Source organism: Pholis gunnellus (assembly GCF_910591455.1).
Source record: "Pholis gunnellus genome assembly, chromosome: 2".
NCBI lineage: Eukaryota > Metazoa > Chordata > Actinopteri > Perciformes > Pholidae > Pholis > Pholis gunnellus.
The window spans coordinates 862,231-883,583 of record NC_136536.1 but is presented as its reverse complement, the minus strand read 5'-3'; the positions used below and the strand labels follow the sequence as shown (position 1 = coordinate 883,583).

Here is a 21,353-nt window from a genome sequence, read left to right as displayed (position 1 = left end):
AGTAGGGGGTGTGTGTGTGTGTGTGTGTGTGTGTGTGTGTGTGTGTGTGTGTGTGTGTGTGTGTGTGTGTGTGTGTGTGTGTCTGTGTGTGTCTGTGTGTGTCTGTGTGTGTGTGTGTGTGTGTGTGTGTGTGTGTGTGTGTGTCCTAAGTGGCTGAGATGTGATTGTAACGTGACCGATGGGTCCGATAATCGGCGGCGTGCTGACCCTGCGTCAGGAGGTTCTGGCTCAGTCCGGAACCTGCTGCTCAATATTTAATGCAGCGCTCTGATTCCCAGAGCTGACGTGGACACCATGGCGTCTGCTGGCAACACACACACACACACACACACACCTGCAAAGTCCGTCACTCTCTGTTTGTCTCCATTTAACTGGACAGTTTTATTTTCTTTTACCCACTAAATGTCTTCTGTTGTATATATTTCTCTCTTTTTCAGTTTGTACCCATTTTACACACACACACACACACACACACACACACACACACACACACACACACACACACACATACACACACACACACACACACACACACACACACACACACACACACACACACACACACACACACACACACACACACACACACATACACACACACACACACACACACACACACACACACACACACACACACACACACACACAGAGCGGTGCAGGGCAGTCCTCAGCATCATGTATAATCTATGAGAAGTGATAAATGTTTAAAAGGCTTCTCCACACAAACCTGAGAATCAGACATTTTAAAGTAGCCTACTTATCGCTCTGCCCACTCAGAGCACCTGCATTAAAGTGACGGTCCGATGCATTAAAGGGACGTTCCGATGCGTTGACGGGACGGTCCGATGCGTTGGTCCGATGCGTTGAAGGGACGGTCCGATGCGTTGAAGGGACGGTCCGATGCGTTGAAGGGACGGTCCGATGCGTTGAAGGGACGGTCCGATGCGTTGAAGGGACGGTCCGATGCGTTGACGGGACGGTCCGATGCGTTGACGGGACGGTCCGATGCGTTGAAGGGACGGTCCGATGCGTTGAAGGGACGGTCCGATGCGTTGAAGGGACGGTCCGATGCATTGACGGGACGGTCCGATGCGTTGAAGGGACGGTCCGATGCGTTGAAGGGACGGTCCGATGCGTTGAAGGGACGGTCCGATGCGTTGAAGGGACGGTCCGATGCGTTGAAGAGACGGTCCGATGCGTTGACGGGACGGTCCGATGCGTTGAAGGGACGGTCCGATGCGTTGAAGGGAAGGTCCGATGCGTTGAAGGGACGGTCCGATGCGTTGAAGGGACGGTCCGATGCGTTGAAGGGACGGTCCGATGCGTTGAAGGGACGGTCCGATGCGTTGAAGGGACGGTCCGATGCGTTGAAGGGACGGTCCGATGCGTTGAAGAGACGGTCCGATGCGTTGAAGGGACGGTCCGATGCGTTGACGGGACGGTCCGATGCGTTGAAGGGACGGTCCGATGCGTTGAAGGGACGGTCCGATGCGTTGACGGGACGGTCCGATGCGTTGAAGGGACGGTCCGATGCGTTGACGGGACGGTCCGATGCGTTGACGGGATCATTATTTCAGATTTATGACTAGATGAACTTGACACACGGTGCTGAACTTTATATCAAATGAATCTTCAGGTTCTCAGCTCTCAGATCATATATGTACCTCTACGTTATGGAATATACTTTTGACCTTTTATCCACTGTCCTTTGATTCCCTGTCAAAAAAGGGGACGGAATGGTTAAGGTTAAGGGGACAGTTCCTCGATTTAAAATCACTAAAAGCCTGAATATATATCTGAAGGGCAAATTCCATTGTCTTAAAGAGAGTTTATTTGCTTAAATTATCTGGAATCGCACCTACGTATCTTAAAGGGACAGTTCCTTGACCTGTTTCATTATTTTAACAAAATGTTTTTCTGATTAATAATCTGTATGTTATTGGATTATTAAAGCTGTTGATGGCTTCATCCCTCCTCCTCTGTGTGTCTGTAGGTCTGGAGGAGCTGGTTCTGTCAGAGATCAACAGTCCCAGTCGGACCCAGCAGACCGGAGACTCGTCCTCCGTCTCCTCCTTCTCCTACAGAGACATGATGAAGGAGGCTCAGCCGACCAATCAGAACAAGGTGGGTGGAGCCCGGACCGCGGCCTCTTCAATACCACCGTTTTATTTGTTTATTTAAATTATAAAGTCGGTTTCGTCTCGTCGGCGCCTCCTCTTCATCGTTGAAGACTGTTCATGGGTCTTTCTCAACACGCGTACTTCTCTGAACTTGTGGACGTGTGAAACGTCATCAGCTGTTCCAATTCAAAGTTCACATCGAGCCAAACACGGTCCAAATGCCCGGATGTGGCTCCGCCCATTTCACCGGGGATGCGTCGGAGGTGACTTGTGTGTACTTGGGACAGCCAAATATCCCAGAATGCATTCTGCCCCAGCAACAGGAAACAATGGCGGAGGAGAAATCACACTGGAAGTTGAAACTTTGTAAATATTACTGTTGTTAAGTCACAGAAAGTCATTTTAATCCAGATCTGATCCACAGATTATATATATGTATAAATACATAGTATTATATATACAATTATGTGATGAACGATGTAGTTCTTTAAAGAAAGCGTGTTTCCATCCAGCGAGCTGTGTTCTGTCTCTGATCGTGATGCTAATAAAGTTGTGTGTGTCTCAGTCTGGAGGAGGCAGCCCTCAGTCTCAGCGCCCTGCGGAGCTCTCAGACGACGAGGTCGGGGAGTTGTTCCAGCGACTCGCTGAGGTTCAGCAGGAGAAGTGGATGCTGGAGGAGAAGGTGAGGAGAGACTTCACCTTCGTCTCCTTCTGCTTCACTCGGTTCCTCGAGTGGACAGTCGGGACGACGAACAGCTGTTAGTGTTCCTGTGTTCAGCTGCATTATTAATATCAGAGCTCAATACGTCTGCCTGACGAGATATTTATGTTCAAACTCTTTATTTATTCTTTAACTCGGTTCTTCAAACAATAGAAGTCTTTATGTGAGTTAGAAAACAGATGTTTGACTGAACGCAGACCGCTGGTGGAATATCACAAAGTACTGTAACCAAGTAAAGTACAAGTACCTCAAAACTCTACTTGAGTATTTCTATTTGCTACTCCTGTGTTATTCTCCTCAGAGGTAGACGGTGTTGCTGCTCCACGTTTATCTGACAGCTTTACACATTAAAACCAATAATTCATTAATGTAAAGTCTTTTAAATGAACACATTAATGCATCAATATTTATCATTTATTCTAATACTTTTATACTATTACTTATGTAACAATTTGAATGCATGACTTGTACTAGTAACTAGTATTACTGCATTGTAGTACTAGTACTGAAGTACTTCTGTTCTTCAGGTGAAACATCTGGAGGTGAGCTGCTCGTCGATGGCTGAAGACATCTGCAGGAAGAGTTCCATCATCGAGACCTACGTGATGGAGAGCCGCATAGGTGACGCACACACACACACGCACACACACACACGCACACACACACACGCACACGCACACGCACACGCACACACACACACACACACACACACACACACACACACACACACACACACACACATACCTGTGTGTGTGTGTGTGTGATGAATATTTCACACTGCAGCTGTTCTTCAGCGTTTATCAGCGTTGAGTTAAACTCGTCGTGTCTCGGTTATTACGTAGCCTGCTGCCGCGTTGCTAGGTAACCGTGTTTAATCTGTGGAGGGCTTAGTGCCTTGCTTCAGGGCACGTCGGCAGCTCCTGTTGTAGTAGTAATACCACACTGTGAATACTCCACTACTGCATTCACAGAAACCTGACTGAAGTAAAAGTATATGAAGTTTATTTTAGACAAAAATAAGATTTGTGTTTTTGATGAACAGCTGTTCTCCAGCTGTGTGAACCTGTAAGTCAACACGCAGGGCAGCACAGTTACATGTGTTTACTGCTCACACACTGTGTGTGTGTGTGTGTGTGTGTGTGTGTGTGTGTGTGTGTGTGTGTGTGTGTGTGCTGCAGTCTTTTTTTGTCTCGGTTTTATGCAGCTGCCACACACACACACACACACACACACACACACACACACACACACACACACACACACACACACACACACACAGCTGTAGTGTAATTTCTATGACATCAGGTGTGATGGATAACTTGGTAGTAAAGCCGTCTGACTCCCCTAACTCCCTCATTTCCTTTCCTCCTCACATCCACTTCTTTTATGTCCTTCTCTCCTCTCCTCTTGTCTCCTTCTCTCCTCCCCTGTCTTCCACTTGTCTTAGCATGCTAACAGGCTAACTACGATGGTGGACAGAGCGTTGGAGTCACTGAACCTGCTTCATAAACAGTGAAAGTCTTTTTATTGATGCTCGTATAGCCGCTGATTCCTCCCCTTCGTCTCCTTGTGTCCTCGTCTCCTCAGATGTGTCGGGCGGTGCCGTCGGAGGTCACGGAGGCTCTCAGGGGGAGAGAGGAGGTCTGGGTTCAGTCCTCAGGGATCTGGTGAAACCGGGAGACGAGAATCTGAGAGAGATGAACAAGAAGCTGCAGAACATGTTGGAGGAGCAGCTGACCAAGAACATGCACCTGCAGAAGGTGAGACACACACACACACACACACACACATTCATTAATGTGCTGATAACGAACATTAGAGCCTTATTGATGATAAAACTGCTGTCTGTCTGTAGGACCTGGAGGTTCTGTCCCAGGAATTAGTCCGTCTCAGTAAAGAAAGCAGCTCTGGTGGCGGTGCAACCGGGTCGGGATAAGGCTATCGCCTGGATCTATCCATCCATCCATTCCCTTCCTTCTCTTATCTCAGCTGGAAGAAAGGGGCTGGGCTCAGACTAACACCTGGAACCAACATTTCGTCCTTTTCCCATTCCCTGCGCGTGCAGCCTCAGACCCGCTGTGGGCTCAGACTAACGTCTGGAGCCTTTATGATTTCCCCCATCTCAGTCTGCCTGCTGGTGTACAACTAAATGCTGGAACCTGTTGATTCTCAATGAAGAGAAGAAACTAAGTTTTAAAGACGTAGAAGAAGAAACTTGAGACCAGTGGGAATGGAAAAGTTGGGCTCAACTCATATATGTTGCTATTGAATGTACTGTAACTAGACTGAACCACTCAGTTCCTCTGAGTCCTGGCTACGACCTGGAAAACATGCATTGTAACGGACTTCTGATTTCTGTTGTAACCGGCTGTACTGTCTGTTGGGTCCTGGCTATGTCCTGGAGCACACATGCCTGCTATCTGAATGAATGTTATTTTATTGTTTTATTTGTGCAGTAACTCTGTTGTGATCTGGCTATTTCCTGGGCTCCTTAACCCACGGGGTCCGTCTATGACCTGGACTAACCGAGACGGTGTAAAACTCTTCAACACAAAGTCTCCTTATTCATTTCCCGAGCTTTCAGCCACATCTCATGAGCTTCAGTTCTTATCCGGTGTCACATGACACGTGGCTGAAAGACAGTGGAGCTTTTTTGTTGTTCCAAAAGTTCAGTCGTGTTTCTGAAGACGTTCGTTAGTTAAACGGAAACGAGCGTTCAGTCACGTTTTGTTTTTGTCGATTGAGCGAAACTTTTCGATGGAAACCTGGAAAGTGAGAACAGGAGACATGAATGTTATTTTACTAGAGAAACAAAAAGCTTCACATCCTCCAGCTTCTGTTCCAATAGAACTGATCCCAGGTGTTTTTGTGGCGTACCGGCCCTTTAAATCCTGATCCTGCATTTCTTGGTTTAGCTGGTTTTGAAACCAGACGCAGCTACTCAGAGCTTTAAAGAAGAAACCAGAATCAAGAACAAAGACTTGATCTCGCTACGTCGTGAACAAGCTAACAGGCTACATTGTTAAGTTAACGAGCTATCGTTAACAAGCTAACGAGCTACATCCACCAACATAATTGTATCCACTAAAATGTGCTGCTAACAGCCTCCTATAGGAACTCATGTCATCAGGGTGTTTGTGGGCCGTGGCTATGTCATGGAGCGCAAAAGATTATTTTTCTTTGGAGTAATGATCGCCCCCCCCCCCCCTACTGTAATGATTTATTTTTACACCGTCGTGTGTTTGACGGTTCATTTAGTTCAGCTTGGGATGCAAAATGGCTCAATGAAACCTAAAATGTCTTTTTTTCTATAATCCAGCTTTTGATCTCCAGGGACGTGTCTATGTCTTGGATCACATGAACTGATTTGTGTTGCACTATTGGATTTTTTGTTTTGTGACTTATTTCCCTCCCTACTGGGGACACCAAATGGTGCAGAAAAAAACAAAACGAGTAAAACTGTCATCGTTGATCTTTGGATGCTATTTTTTATTTTGGGCTGTGTCTACTTCCTGCTTGAAACATATATTTTTCTTGACTGTCTTTAAATTTGTTTGCTCTGATTCGTTAAAAAAAATGCTGAAGTTTGAGTTTTTGACAGGAAGTGAAAGAAAAACATCTGTTGGATATCTTGTCGGCTACGTGGGCTCTGACTACATCCTGGACATGCTTGTAACTGCCTGTACATTTCTGCTTTATTTTCGTTTGACGTTAAGACTTTAAATGTCGTGAGAAGAACTCGACGTGTCGACGGTGCAGCTTTTGTCTTTTTTCATCTTAATGACATCATTACGTATTTAAACAGGAAATGTCAAAAGATAACAAAAAGCTAATTTTAAAGACATAAATCGTCACAAAGTCGGTCGAGCTGCACTGAAAACAAACTGCAGTCTTCTCTCTCGGGATCGGTCTATGTGCTGGACAGCGACTCTGCTCGTTGCTTTTGCTTTTGTTTGTAACGTTTAAATCTGTATATATATATATTCACGCTGTGATATGACTTCTAACTATGAAGAATCAACTGATCTATTTATGAGACTGATGATGATGATGATCATGACGCTAATTATTGTAACATCAACAAAATATAAAGTGTCTGTAGACGATGACGTGTCTGCTTTTCTCTGCTCATCAAACGTTCTGAAGAATTATCAAAAATCAACTTTCAGCTGAGATTCAATAAAAGTTAATGTTTATCTTTTTATTCACTTTTTGAATTCATATTTTAAGTGATTGACAGGCGAACAAAGACAAGTAAAACGTATTTTTAGATCAACCCACATTCTGGGGGTCTGTCTACATCCTGGACTACATGCCTGAAGAGAAGTGTCTGGTGTTAATCTATAGAATTAGAACTCTGCTCAACATTGAGTGAAGTTTGGTTCTTTAGTGATGAAATATCTCTGAATCCTGTTGACCCCCCCCCCCCCCCTCCATCCTTCCCACAATCCTCTCTGTTTTTGTTGATTAGAACTCGTTCTGCTCTAGTGAAGTTTAGAGATGGAGGTCGAGGTTCGGGGAGACGCCGCCTCGCTCGGTGCTAATTAGCTGTCGAGTACTTCCTGTCCCGCAGAGAGACAGACGGGCTGGAGAGGTGACGGGGTCCGCCTCAACGAGATAGCGTCTGATTGGCCGAGCAGAGGGTTAATTGAAGGAGAGGAAGTTGTAGATGAGTTTTTTACAAACGTGGTTTTAATTAAAATGAAAGTTCAGAGGGAGACGGGCTGCTCCTGTCTGTGTGTCTGTGTGTCTCCACCTGTCTGTGTGTCTAAAGTGATGCAAAATAAAACAAGTAGAATATTCATTGATTGACATAAACATTAACAGATGATGTAAATCATTTGATGTTTTTCTAACTTATATTAATAAAATAAATGAACAAATTAAATAAAGTTAATTAAACTTATTTCTAGTTGTCTGGCTTCTGAACTGATGTTCACTCTTCATGAAGCGGAGCAGAAAGTCTGTAACTCCACTCACTCAGTCACTCACTCACTCACTCACCCACTCACTCACTCACTCAGTCAGTCACTCACTCACTCAGTCAGTCACTCACTCACTCAGTCAGTCACTCACTCACTCAGTCAGTCACTCACTCACTCACTCACTCACTCACTCACTCACTCACTCACTCAGTGTAATTCTCTCCAGAATGATTTAAAACGTATCGTTCAGTAAAATCTACACTCTCAAAACAGATGTGTTAAAAATAACACACCATGTGTTCATTTTCACATAAGTAAAGTACTTCAATCAATGAAGTTGTAGAACGATAGTTTTCAGTTTGCCTCTTTCTTTAAATCGGGGAAACAGCGCCCCCCTCGGTAGTCACTGCCGATGAGCGCGTGGAGGCGGTGGTGAAAAAGAGGTACTGCACCCAGACGAGTCCACCGCACACACAGCAGGTGAAGCTCGTGATCTTTGATTAGAAACCAGTCAGGTGAGTGTCTGTCTGTCTGTCTGTCTGTACAGTGGGAACTGGTTCAGTAGGAACCTGATCCTGGTCTGTGTTCTGCTGTATCAGACCGTATTGACACACAGCAACATGATCATGTGTGTGTGTGTGTGTCACCTGTCCATCTACCTGTACTGACTGTCTGTCTGCTGCACAGACACCGGACCAGAAGATGAGATTCATGTTTCTACCAAATAAACTACAAGAACACGTGTTCACAAGTAACGAAGTACATTTACGAAAGTACACATTCAACGTACTTTCTACTTCACTGTCTCAGAGGTACATGTTGTACTTTATCCCGTACTACATCTCAGAGGTACATGTTGTACTTTCAGTCAGCATTGTACTGATGTATAAATACTTTTACTTCAGTGAGGGTTTTTTGCCTGCAGGACTTGTTTGTGTCGTGGAGTATTCTCACAGTGTGGTATTGGTACTTGTACTGCAGTAAAGGCTGTGAGTACTTCTTTAAATCAGGTGGCAGTATTGCCTCTTCCTCCTCTTCCTCCTCTTCCTCCTCAGCTGAGGATCTGCCCGTGAGGCGTTCAGGGCCCGCGTGTCTCTGTCGTCTTTATCTCTGAGGATCAAAGCGCCGCAGCTTCGGCTCCAGACTCGCGGTGTGTTTGTCGGTCGGTCGCGTCCCGTCAGCTCGGACGTTTTGTTCGACTAGACACTCATCGTGGTGCGTTCAAGCTCCGTCTGCTGCTGCACAGACGCACGAGAGATAAACACGTTACTATTAATCTGTCAGTGAACAGTAGAAATATCAGTTCATGAAGAACTTTATTAATCTTAATGTAAATCTCCTGTTTGGACTCAAACACATCTCTAAACAGTCACTTCCGGTCTCTGGTCCGTTGGTTCCTGATGAAGACGCTTCTTCAAACTAACAGGAGGAAGTAGAGACTTTGTTGGGGACTATTTTCAGCGGCGGATGAATCCACATGTGTTGCTCTAGTGCGTGTGTGTATGTGTGATTGAGTCCGAATGAACTACAGTTTGATGATGATGATGAAGAAGGAACAACAGTGAGGCTCATTGATGAGTTTTAATAATCACAGAATCACTTCCTCGTTAAATAAAACATCAAATAGAACGAAACGTTAACTGAACACTCGATCATATTCTCATAATATTTCATCAGAGACACGTTTTCTAAAGTCTGAACCAAGAAAAAAGAAGAAAGTGATGAAACGAAGACGAAGCTGTGAAGGACGGAAAGAAGGTGTGTGTGTGTGTGTGTGTGTGTGTGTGTGTGTGTGTGTGTGTGTGTGTTGCCGCAGTGCCACATCTCTCTCCTCCCACTCTGAAGCTAAAAACAAACAGAGCGGCTCTCATTACACACTGAGAGTCCAATCAATACACGGAGGCCCCCGGGGGCCCTCACTGCCCTCTGTGTGTGTGTGTGTGTGTGTGTGTGTGTGTGTGTGTGTGTGTGTTAAGTTGACCAGAGCTTTCAGAGGAATAAACAAGAAAACAACGCTGTGATGCCTTCACTGTCCTCTTAAAGGTTTTTACTGTTCTCTTTAATGATGCATTCACTGTCTTCTGTCTCCCTGTGCACTGTTTACTCTCCCTGCTGGTGATGCCTTCACTGACCTCTCTGGTGATGCCTTCACTGACCTCTCTGGTGATGCCTTCACTGACCTCTCTGGTGATGCCTTCACTGACCTCTCTGGTGATGCCTTCACTGTCCTCTCTGGTGATGCCTTCACTGACCTCTCTGGTGATGCCTTCACTGACCTCTCTGGTGATGATAAAACACAGTTTAGCATGTTTTATTTCAGGAGGCGTGATGTCAGACATGTTGTTGGTTTCTGATGTGAACACAAACTGAGGGATTCTGTCACACACACACACACACACACACACACACACACACACACACACACACACAGAGACACTCACACACACACACACACACACACACACACACTCTATATTTAGCGGACTGCTGCAGAAGGGAACTCGTGAATTTTTTAAACTGTGTAACCCGACTTCCACCTCCTCTCGCTCTCCTCTCTCTCCTCGTCCTCCTCCTCTTCCTCGTCCTCCCTCTCTGTCAGACATTTGGGGATCGCCGTGGTAACCCCCTGGTTACATCATCGTGTCGTCCTCACACTCGTCTGTTCTGCAGTACTTGTGAGGACCTCCATCGACGCCCTGAAGGCTCTGAATGAGTTAAACCTGATCCTGGACCTGATCCTGGACCTGATCCTGAACCCTGAGACCTGACATGTCGTTGATCAAATGAATCGTCTCAACGTGAACTTTACACCATCGTTTACTCTTCTTCATGTTCCAACATGTGACCGTCACTGTGTGGACACGTGACCGCAGTGAAGACGAACGAGATCTTCATCTTCATCTTCAACTTGACCAACAAGAGAAAAATCTTAAATATTATAATGTGGAATAAAACCAGATTTAATATTCAAGATAGAATATGAATCTCTGAGGAAAACAGATTTCAGCTGAACCGTCACCATGAGATACTTTCCTCCTCCTCTTCCTCCTCCTCCTCCTCCTCCTTAATGATATTAGTGTGAGCGTACAGATGATATTCATTATTCTTTCAAAACAAATATTTAATTTTAATAAAAATCCTGTTTTACACAAAATACTTTCTCATTTTTTCAAATTTTTTCTCATTTTTTCTCATTTTTTCTCATTTTTGAGAAATGATTGAAATAGTTAATAACCTTAAACACAACTTGTTGTTTCCTTCTGTGTTATCTTCTTGAGCCACGTGACTCACACACACGTGATGATGAGACTCTTCACTCGTCGCCCAGCTGATCATGTGACTCGGTGCCTGATGAAGACCTCGATGAAGGTGTCTCCTCTCCAGGTGAGATGAGGAGGATTCCTCTCTCTCTCTTATTGTTCGTGTCGGTCAGAACTGAAGATGAAGTGATGAAGAGCAGCAACATGGAGACGTGAGACTGAACCCCAGCAGAGGAGACAAGGAGACAAGGAGACAAGGACAGAGCAGAGGGTACCAGAGACACATTGAGACGAGTGAGACGTCTACTTCCTACAAGTATCACTACACGATGTAGTTCAGTCACCTTCAGCAACAAACTCTCTAAATATAAAGAAACATTTATTATAATAAACCAAAACTCCACGAAACAATCTGTAGAACAAACGATCGACGGCTGCAGCTCTGAAAATCTAACTGAGTCGAACAGATGCACACACACACACACACACACACACACACACACACACACACAGGAGAAGGTCAGCTGGAGGTGGAGTCCCGTCAGAGAGTCTTCGCTTCCTTCTCACGCTATGCTTCCTCTCTCACACACTCATTCATGTGAATGTCTTTACAGGTACCCAGAATGCATCAGCAGAGTGAGCGCTGAGGGTGTGTTTGGTGCAGCGGACGTGAAAAAAAGGTTCTTACTGTTCAAACAGCAACTTTCAGATTTTTAAAGTCGGTCAAATAATAAGAAAAAAAACTTCTGTGTCGCCAGAACATTTGAGCTCGAGAAATACATTTAATAATTTACCATAAAAGTGTGTTTCATACACAAACTGTAGAGAAGAAGTTGATGTTTTGAAGGCTGGAGTTCAGCGTGTTGGCTGTCGCCATCTTGTTTTCATCACAACCAGTGAACAGGAAGTGACCACATCTGGACTGAGGAGGAGTGATGTAGAGACGCCGTATACGTCTCTGGTAGAGACCTGTCAATCACTGTGTAGCCCCGCCCCTAAAGCATCCCCTGCTTTATGGTCTGTGTGACTCTAAATGGACCATCATTTACTACATGAACATCATGCTGTATTGAAGATGGTGGACATTAGAGAGAATGCAGCTTTAACACGTGAACACACTCTCGGGGTGTGTTTGCTGTCTGCAGTCGGTCCGTCCCAGAGGGGCGGAGACTCCAAGACTCCCAACAGCTTGTGCTTTCAAATGCAGTTTCTTCATCCTCGTCCTCTTCCTCCTGATACATTTACTGCTTTTTAAAAAATATTTACCTACTATTTTATTTCCATCGATCCCTCTCTTCTTCTTCCTCTTGTTTCTCTCTCCCACTGTTGTCTCCACCTCTTACCTTCCTCCCCTTTTCCTCCCCTCTTCGTCTTCTCCTTCGCTTCCTCCTGTTCTTAATACATAAATACAGACCTCGACACAGTAAAACTCCTCTTCCTCCTGCTCTCTTTCCACTTACTGTCTTTTTCTCCTTCGATTTATTCTCTCTCTCTCTCTCTCTCAATCCATATCTTTTCACCCTCCCCTCCCCTCTCCTCTCCCTCTCTCAGCTTTTAAATGCAGAACTTTGTGTCTGAATTTGAATCATTCTGTGTGAGTGTCTCATCTATCATGCATGAGCGTTAAATTATAAACTCTGGGTCACTGAGCCGCCCTCAGCTTCCATCCAGAGAGAGAGAGAGAGAGACAGAGAGAGAGAGAGAGAGAGAGACAGAGAGAGAGAGAGAGAGAGAGAGAGACAGAGAGAGACAGAGAGAGACAGAGACAGAGAGACAGAGAGAGAGAGAGAGAGAGACAGAGACAGAGAGACAGAGAGAGAGAGAGAGAGAGAGAGAGAGACAGAGAGAGACAGAGACAGAGAGACAGAGAGAGAGAGAGAGAGACAGAGAGAGACAGAGACAGAGAGACAGAGAGAGAGAGAGAGAGAGACAGAGACAGAGAGAGAGAGAGAGAGAGAGAGAGAGAGAGAGAGACAGAGAGAGACAGAGACAGAGAGACAGAGAGAGAGAGAGAGAGACAGAGAGAGACAGAGACAGAGAGACAGAGACAGAGAGAGAGAGAGAGAGAGACAGAGAGAGACAGAGAGAGAGACAGAGAGAGACAGAGACAGAGAGACAGAGACAGAGAGAGACAGAGACAGAGAGACAGAGAGAGAGAGAGAGAGAGACAGAGACAGAGAGAGAGAGAGAGAGAGAGAGAGAGAGAGAGAGACAGAGAGAGACAGAGACAGAGAGACAGAGAGAGAGAGAGAGAGAGAGACAGAGAGAGACAGAGACAGAGAGACAGAGACAGAGAGAGAGAGAGAGAGAGACAGAGAGAGACAGAGACAGAGAGACAGAGAGAGAGAGAGAGAGAGAGACAGAGAGAGACAGAGACAGAGAGACAGAGAGAGAGAGAGAGAGAGACAGAGAGAGACAGAGACAGAGAGACAGAGAGAGAGAGAGAGAGAGAGACAGAGAGAGACAGAGACAGAGAGAGAGAGAGAGAGAGACAGAGACAGAGAGAGAGAGAGAGAGAGAGAGAGACAGAGAGAGACAGAGACAGAGAGACAGAGAGAGAGAGAGAGAGAGACAGAGAGAGACAGAGACAGAGAGACAGAGAGAGAGAGAGAGAGAGACAGAGACAGAGAGAGAGAGAGAGAGAGAGATAACAGTAGATGATATCAAGTCTTTATTATCAGGGAGCACATTGAAGTTGACTTTATCTTCCTCTTCTGGACTTTATCTTCCTCTTCTGGACTTTATCTTCCTCTGGAAGCTTCTGGTCTCGTTCTGTTCGGGGTTCATATCGACCGCAGGAACCTGAATCTTTCTGCGGAGCCACAAAGTCTCGTACCCACAAGATATGAGCTGCTGTATCATAACTGGTGCACATGAGATAAGATACACAATAAATACTTGTTCAGGACTTCAATCTAAATCCTTTCTGTTCTGACTCTCACTTTGTTTTAAAGGTTCAGTTTCATTCTTATCACTTATGATTATGTTTGTACTCATGTATCTGTACTTATTTCTGTTTTGTCCTTAATTGCCCAGGAAATCTAAATCCCTGATGGATCCACTTTGGCTCAACGTTTTGCAGCTTATTGATATAATGTTGTGTTTCATATTTGCACTCTTTCTTTGTGGATTTATATAATAAAGTCCCATCCCAACATCTGTGAGTAACTAAAGTTAATAAAGTCAAACAAACTAAAAGACTTAATGAAGATCTGTAACTGAAAGGCTTTTTATGTGTTTCTCTATCATCAGTATCTCTTATTTCTAATAAACAGTGTAAATATATGGATATGAAAAAACTATATTTCATTCCTTGGAAATATTGAAAGAAATTAGAAATGCGTAGAGATTTAGGATATAATATGTTTCCTTCTATTGTTGCCAAAAGAACAAAGCAATGATCCAAGGTTTGGATGCCAGTCTTTATGCTAAGCTAGGCTAACTCACAGCCTGACTGCAGCTCTGTACACACAGACTAACCGTCACCGGGCCGACTCAGCGCAGACATTTACTGAACCAAAAACTGTTTTCTGTGTCGGCTCCAGAAGTAATGAATCAACAGTTTGTCGGCCATGTTCTGACTCATTGATCCATGTTCTGACTCATTGATGCTGTTTCCCGTCGTAGCTCGTGAGTTCAAAACACAGTTAGTGGGATATCTGCGTGATATAAACGTCTGTCTGTGCAGATTAAGCTTCACTAAACGCAACAAAAAAAAAAAGATGGTCTCACAGAAGACAGCAACCTCCGGTTCTGTAGAGAGAAGTCAAAGCTTCATGTGTTAAAGCTGCATTCTCTCTAGTGTCCACCAGGGGGCGACTCCTCTGGTTGTATAGAAGTCTATGAGAAAATGACTCTACTTCTCTCTTGATTTATTACCTCAGTAAACATTGTAAACATGAGTTTATGGTCTCAATCTCTAGTTTCAAGTCTTCTTCAATACAGCATGATGTTCATTTAGTAAATGATGGTCCATTTAGAGTCACACAGACCATAAAGCAGGGGATGCTTTAGGGGCGGGGCTACACAGTGATTGACAGGTCTCTACCAGAGACGTATACGGCGTCTCTACGTCACTCCTCCTCAGTCCAGATATGGTCACTTCCTGTTCACTGGTTGTAAAAAACCAAGATGGCGACGGCCAAAACACTGAACTCGATTCAGTCTGTGGTTCAATGAGACGCGTGAGTAACGGATGTAAAAGTGCTTTTAGTGGCGATTGGCCGTTAGAAAGAAAGAGAATAAGAGTATTTACCAAAACGTTGAACAGGTCTCTCGTTAGGAAGCTAAATGTGATTTTAAAGAAATCCATGCAATACCAATACAGTAATGCACGGCGCATTTCTAATTCTTTTATTGGTTAACCATTAATATAGAAAGTACAATAACCAATTTCATCATTATATGTTATTTGCTGCACCGCTAAGCTAATCCAGGCTAACCTCTGCTGACGTGTTTACACCTCTGCATGAATCATTCATCCAGAGAGAACTCTGATAAATTAGACATGAAACAAACACTTAGCTGCTGGCTACGAGCCACGCTAGCACCAGTTAGCATCAGTTTACGGACACAGAGCTCCTGTAGAGGCCATCAGATTAATTACTGACTGCAATCCTGTCCTCTGATTGGATGATTTTAATCTTGTTGGCTGCAAGAAGCACAGAGCGTCATGGAGGAAATAATGTTTAAAAAACAACATCATGTAAGTAGAGACGCTGCTCCTTTCCCCTCACACATCATCATTACATGATATATATTATTATATACGTCCACACGGTGGTTTATTAGTTTCTCTCTCTTGAGGCTTCAGACCAGACTATCAGACGGGCAGGAAGAGAGCGATATTGGAGATGGAGATTGTGATTCAACAGGGATGACATGAAGTGTTTGCTGATGAGATGAGTTTTAAACTTGCTCCTTTGTTTTGGTGGAAAATGGAGAGCTGGCTGGTTCGATGACAGAGACGATGCAGAAATGTAAAGATCTCAGTGTGACGTCCTCGCTGCGTGTCCCTTTGTTGTCCTTCAGTCTGTGTAACGACCTTCAAACCGTCCCCGTTCATCAGACAAACAGTGTTTCATGAATGAAGTCAGAGCTGCTCTGTGATGTTTACACGTAGAAGACAAGAAGACATGTTAGCTTATGACACAGCTTGTTGTCCTGCTAGCGCCTGCTACATGTCGCTCTGATAGCTTAGCATAGAGCCTCCGACAGTCTGTAAAGAATGAGGACGTTTGAACGCCTCCCAGCTCCTCATGCGCATGAACGAATGGAGGAAAATAACTCTCTTCAAGTGTTCATATTGGGAAGATGATTCACCTCAATAATGAGAATATGTGCTGAGTAACAGCATCAGTAGCTGCTTCTCTTCTTGGGTGCAGAGGCTCTCTGGATGAGTTGAAACTCGACTGACAGGAAGTGACTCTGATGTCTGACCGCTGAGACAAAGGTCGGTGCAGCGTGAGGTGAAGGAGGTGAAGGAGGTGAAGGAGGTGAAGGAGGTCCAATAGGAGGACGGAGAGGCTGATGCAGCCGGTCGTCATCAACTCCCGTGACAATTATTCTATTTTAGTTTTTTGTGAACCTTTTGGTTTTGGACTCGTGGAGAATTACCTGAAAAATATCATAAAGCAGGACGTCAGCTGCTTCATTACATGTACAGGTGTTAGTACTTTAGGTGTGTTTTGATGCTGATACTTTTCTACTGTGTACAAGGTTTCTACAGTGTGGTAATACTACTGGTACTGCAGTACCAGAGTACTGGTTCCAGTGCTGGTCCAGGTCAGTTAACCGGTGACTCAGTCTGACTCTGAGGACGTCTGGGAGTTCCCTGTTTGTCTGGGAAACGTCAGTCCACTGCTGCCTATATATAGACACACACACACACACACACACACACACACACACACACACACACACACACACACACAATCATGATTCATGTGTGTTTCTCTCTCCTTCCTTCTTCTTTCTCAGGATTCCTGTTTTCCTCCCAGACTGCACTGCTGTGAATTATTAATGAGGTCACACACACACACACATATTGAGTGTGTCTCCTCTTTCGATCAATATCATAAATGCGTGTGTGTGTACGTGTACGTGCATTTGCGTGTGTATGTGTGTGTGTGTGTGTGTGTGTGTGTGTGTGTACAGTATAAATACGTTTCAACACAATTAGAGATCAATCTTCACCAGGTGGAAGAAAAGACAAAGAAAGAGTTTCATGAAACATGTTTTTATCAAACAGCTGTTATTTATTTTACTTTGAATTCAACAGAAAAACTCGTTTCATATTCGTGGTTTTTATCGTTTTCAAACATTTTGACCCAAAGAAGATCAAACTTCTTCTGCTTGATATTAGTTTACTCATAGATTAGATTATTCATTTTCCAAAGGATTCAAACATGGAGGCAAAATACATCCATTAATAATAATAATAATAATAATAATAATAATAATGATAATAATAATAATAATAATAATAATAATAATGATAATAATAATAATAATAATAATAATAATGATAATAATAATAATAATAATAATAATAATAATAATAATAATAATAATAATAATAATAATAAAATAATAAGAATAAGAATAACACATTTTATTCAGGAAGATCTTTTAAAAAAACTCAGACACTTTACTAAATGGTTTAATAGAGAGAAATATTTAAAAACATAAGTCACAGAAATATGAATTAATCAGAACTGTTTTAGTTGCATTATGGGAAATGTAGGATCAATCAATCTATCAATACTTTTACTTGAACTACTTCATTCATGTACTTTTACTGCAGTAAGGTTATGAATGCCCGACTTTTACTTTTAGTGGAGTATTTTCACCGTGTGTTGTTAGTACTTTTACTGTATAAAGGATCAAAGTACTTATTTCACCGTCTAGTTTAACTTCTTATAGAAAATGAAAGGAGCCATCCATCCATCCATCCATTTTCCTCCGCTTATCCGGGGTCGGGTCGCGGTGGCAGCAGGCCAAGCAGGCTGACCCAGACTTCCCTCTCGCCCGCAACATGTTCCAGCTCATACTGGGGGATCCCGAGGCGTTCCCAGGCCAGCTGGGAGATATAATCCCTCCAGCATGTTCTGGGTCTTCCCCGGGGTCTCCTCCCAGTTGGACGTGCCCGGAAAACCTCCAATGGGAGGCGTCCAGGAGGCATCCTAATCAGATGCCCGAACCACCTCAGCTGACTCCTTTCGATGCGAAGGAGTAGCGGCTCGACTCCAAGTTCCCTCCTGATGTCCGAGCTCCTTACCCTATCTCTAAGGCTGAGCCCGGCCACCCTACGGAGGAAACTCATTTCGGCCGCTTGTACCCGCGACCTTGTCCTTTCGGTCACGACCCAGAGTTCGTGACCATAGGTGAGGGTAGGAACGTAGACCGACCAGTAAATTGAGAGCTTTGCCTTCCGGCTCAGCTCTCTCTTCATCAAGACGGTCCGGTGCAGCGCCTGCTTTACTGCTGCAGCCGCACCGATCCGCCTGTCGATCTCCCGCTCCATCTTACCCTCACTCGTGAACAAGACCCCGAGATACTTAAACTCCTTCACTTGAGGTAGGCACTCCGTCCCCACCTGGAGGGAGCAATCCACCGGTTTCCGGCAGAGCACCATGGCCTCGGATTTGGAGGTGCTAACTCTCATCCCGCCGCTTCACACTCGGCTGCAAACCGCCCCAGTGAATGCTGGAGGTCACGATCCGAGGAGGCCAACAGGACCACATCGTCTGCATATAGCAGAGAGGTGATCCCGAGACCCCCGAACCTGACGTTCTCCACCCCCGGCTGCGCCTAGAAATCCTGTCCATGAAAGTCACGAACAGGACCGATGACAAAGGGCAGCCCTGGAGGAGGCCAACACCCACCGGGAACGTGTCTGACTTATTGCCGAGAAAGGAGCGCAGTAATAAATCAATGGAGCTCTTTTAAAGGGCCACACACGTGTTTTTCATGTTTCAGTAGAAGTTCTCTTGACAGCAACACGGCTGTATGTTAATAAATGAGCTCCTTCATCTTCATTTACGCTACGACGCTTCCTAACCAACGCTTCCTAACCAACGCTTCCTAACCAACGCTTCCTAACCAACGCTTCCTAACCAACGTTTCCTAACCAACGCTTCCTAACCAACGCTTCCTAACCAACGCTTCCTAGCCAACGCTTCCTAACCAACGCTTCCTAGCCAACGCTTCCTAGCCAACGCTTCCTAGCCAACGCTTCCTAACCAACGCTTCCTAACCAACGCTTCCTAGCCAACGCTTCCTAACCAACGCTTCCTAACCAACGCTTCCTAGCCAACGCTTCCTAACCAACGCTTCCTAACCAACGCTTCCTAGCCAACGCTTCCTAACCAACGCTTCCTAGCCAACGCTTCCTAGCCAACGCTTCCTAACCAACGTTTCCTAACCAACGCTTCCTAACCAACGCTTCCTAACCAACGCTTCCTAGCCAACGCTTCCTAACCAACGCTTCCTAACCAACGCTTCCTAACCAACGCTTCCTAGCCAACGCTTCCTAACCAACGCTTCCTAGCCAACGCTTCCTAACCAACGCTTCCTAGCCAACGCTTCCTAGCCAACGCTTCCTAACCAACGCTTCCTAACCAACGCTTCCTAGCCAACGCTTCCTAACCAACGCTTCCTAACCAACGCTTCCTAGCCAACGCTTCCAAACCAACGCTTCCTAACCAACGCTTCCTAGCCAACGCTTCCTAACCAACGCTTCCTAGCCAACGCTTCCTAGCCAACGCTTCCTAGCCAACGCTTCCTAACCAACGCTTCCTAACCAACGCTTCCTAGCCAACGCTTCCTAACCAACGCTTCCTAACCAACGCTTCCTAGCCAACGCTTCCTAACCAACGCTTCCTAACCAACGCTTCCTAGCCAACGCTTCCTAGCCAACGCTTCCTAACCAACGCTTCCTAGCCAACGCTTCCTAACCAACGCTTCCTAGCCAACGCTTCCTAGCCAACGCTACCTAGCGATCGAGACGTTTTCATCGAGACGTTTTCCATCACGGCTTCAGTCATGTTGGAGTGAAGCTTCACAGTAAACACAGAAACATTAAACTTTGATGCACCAGCTGCTGTGAGTGTGTGTGTGAGAGCTGACCATCGTTTCTTTACATTTATTATCAATATTTAAGTGGAACTGAACTGTGTGTGTGTGTGTGTGTGTGGGCGTAAACACATGCTGCACATGTAGCTAGAGGCGGTCTTTATGTGTGCGCATGTTTTCTGAATGTCCTCATTTATGTGGATGATGTCTTTATTTTAAAAGACTAAGTATGTTCTACACATGTGTGAAATACATGACCTATTCTTTGGAAAGAAAGGACGTATAATACAAGTGTCTACGAATATTACAACAGTGACAAACAAAGAGAAAGCTAAAGGTGCTCAACCCAGTTTGTGACGGATTGCACAATCTGAGGTGAGGCACAGCTCGCGTGTCTCCTCTGTTAAATTCAGCGATTTTAATTATAAAAATGCTCGAAATGATTGGAATCATACAGAAATTACATTTATAGCACAGATCAGTTGAGAAATAATAATTTTTATTTAATTTAATCATTATTTGTTTTTTACTTTTCATGATGACCTCACCTGACCGCACGTCCCTGTTGTACGGCTTTAAAAACACAAATCTATAGTTTCACTGTGTTGATGAAGAATCGCAGCAGGCTTCGATAGAATGTTTATACATATAATGTCGGATATTATGACTATAAAGTTGCAATAATAATACAATAATAAAGTTGTGATTTTACAAGCAATATTATGCAAATACAGTTAAGTACGAAAAAGGTACATAATGTCCAAAAACTGACGTAATATATATAATAATTGTTATGAAATAGTTGTTTCATCTTATATGAGGAAATGATGAGTATGAAGAGCGACTAAATCCACGTAGGGAAGAGGAAGGGTCAGACAAACACAGGACTTTCACCCTGGAGACCACGATTAGTGTCCCGTTACTCGACATCACTCTTATATTTAACTAATGCCAAACATTTATTTGAAGCTATCAAACGCACGTATTTAAACCCAAAACACAATATTTTTTTCCTAAATCTAACAAAGTACGTCGGAGAACGCAGGAAAAATAGACATCCTAGCGCTGGATGACGATACATTGAATCGACTTTTCTTTCTCTCTTAAACACGATGAAGATCTAGAAACACTACCACTGTTATCCACAGGGGGCGCCATCGTCAACGAGAAAAGTTTCTTTCAGATGGATCTTTACTCTGCAAAGAGCTTTTTATAAAGTAAAGAAACGATGACGGAGTCGTTTTAAAGATGA

At 44.5% G+C, this 21,353-nt stretch overlaps 1 protein-coding gene across 3 annotated transcripts in view; it reads left to right on the top strand.

The window, feature by feature from the left end:
• Nucleotides 1–6,947, top strand: part of gripap1 (GRIP1 associated protein 1) — a 28,218-nt gene extending 21,271 nt beyond the window's left edge. For all 3 annotated transcript variants that reach the window (XM_079171592.1, XM_079171593.1, XM_079171591.1), the window contains 5 exons: nt 1,994–2,124; nt 2,686–2,802; nt 3,369–3,462; nt 4,429–4,601; nt 4,697–6,947. In XM_079171592.1, the coding sequence (XP_079027718.1) occupies nt 1,994–2,124; nt 2,686–2,802; nt 3,369–3,462; nt 4,429–4,601; nt 4,697–4,777 (596 nt within the window). In that variant the 3' untranslated portion in view covers nt 4,778–6,947. The remainder of the gene's footprint in view (nt 1–1,993; nt 2,125–2,685; nt 2,803–3,368; nt 3,463–4,428; nt 4,602–4,696) is intronic.
• The last annotated feature ends 14,406 nt before the right edge of the window (nt 6,948–21,353 follow it).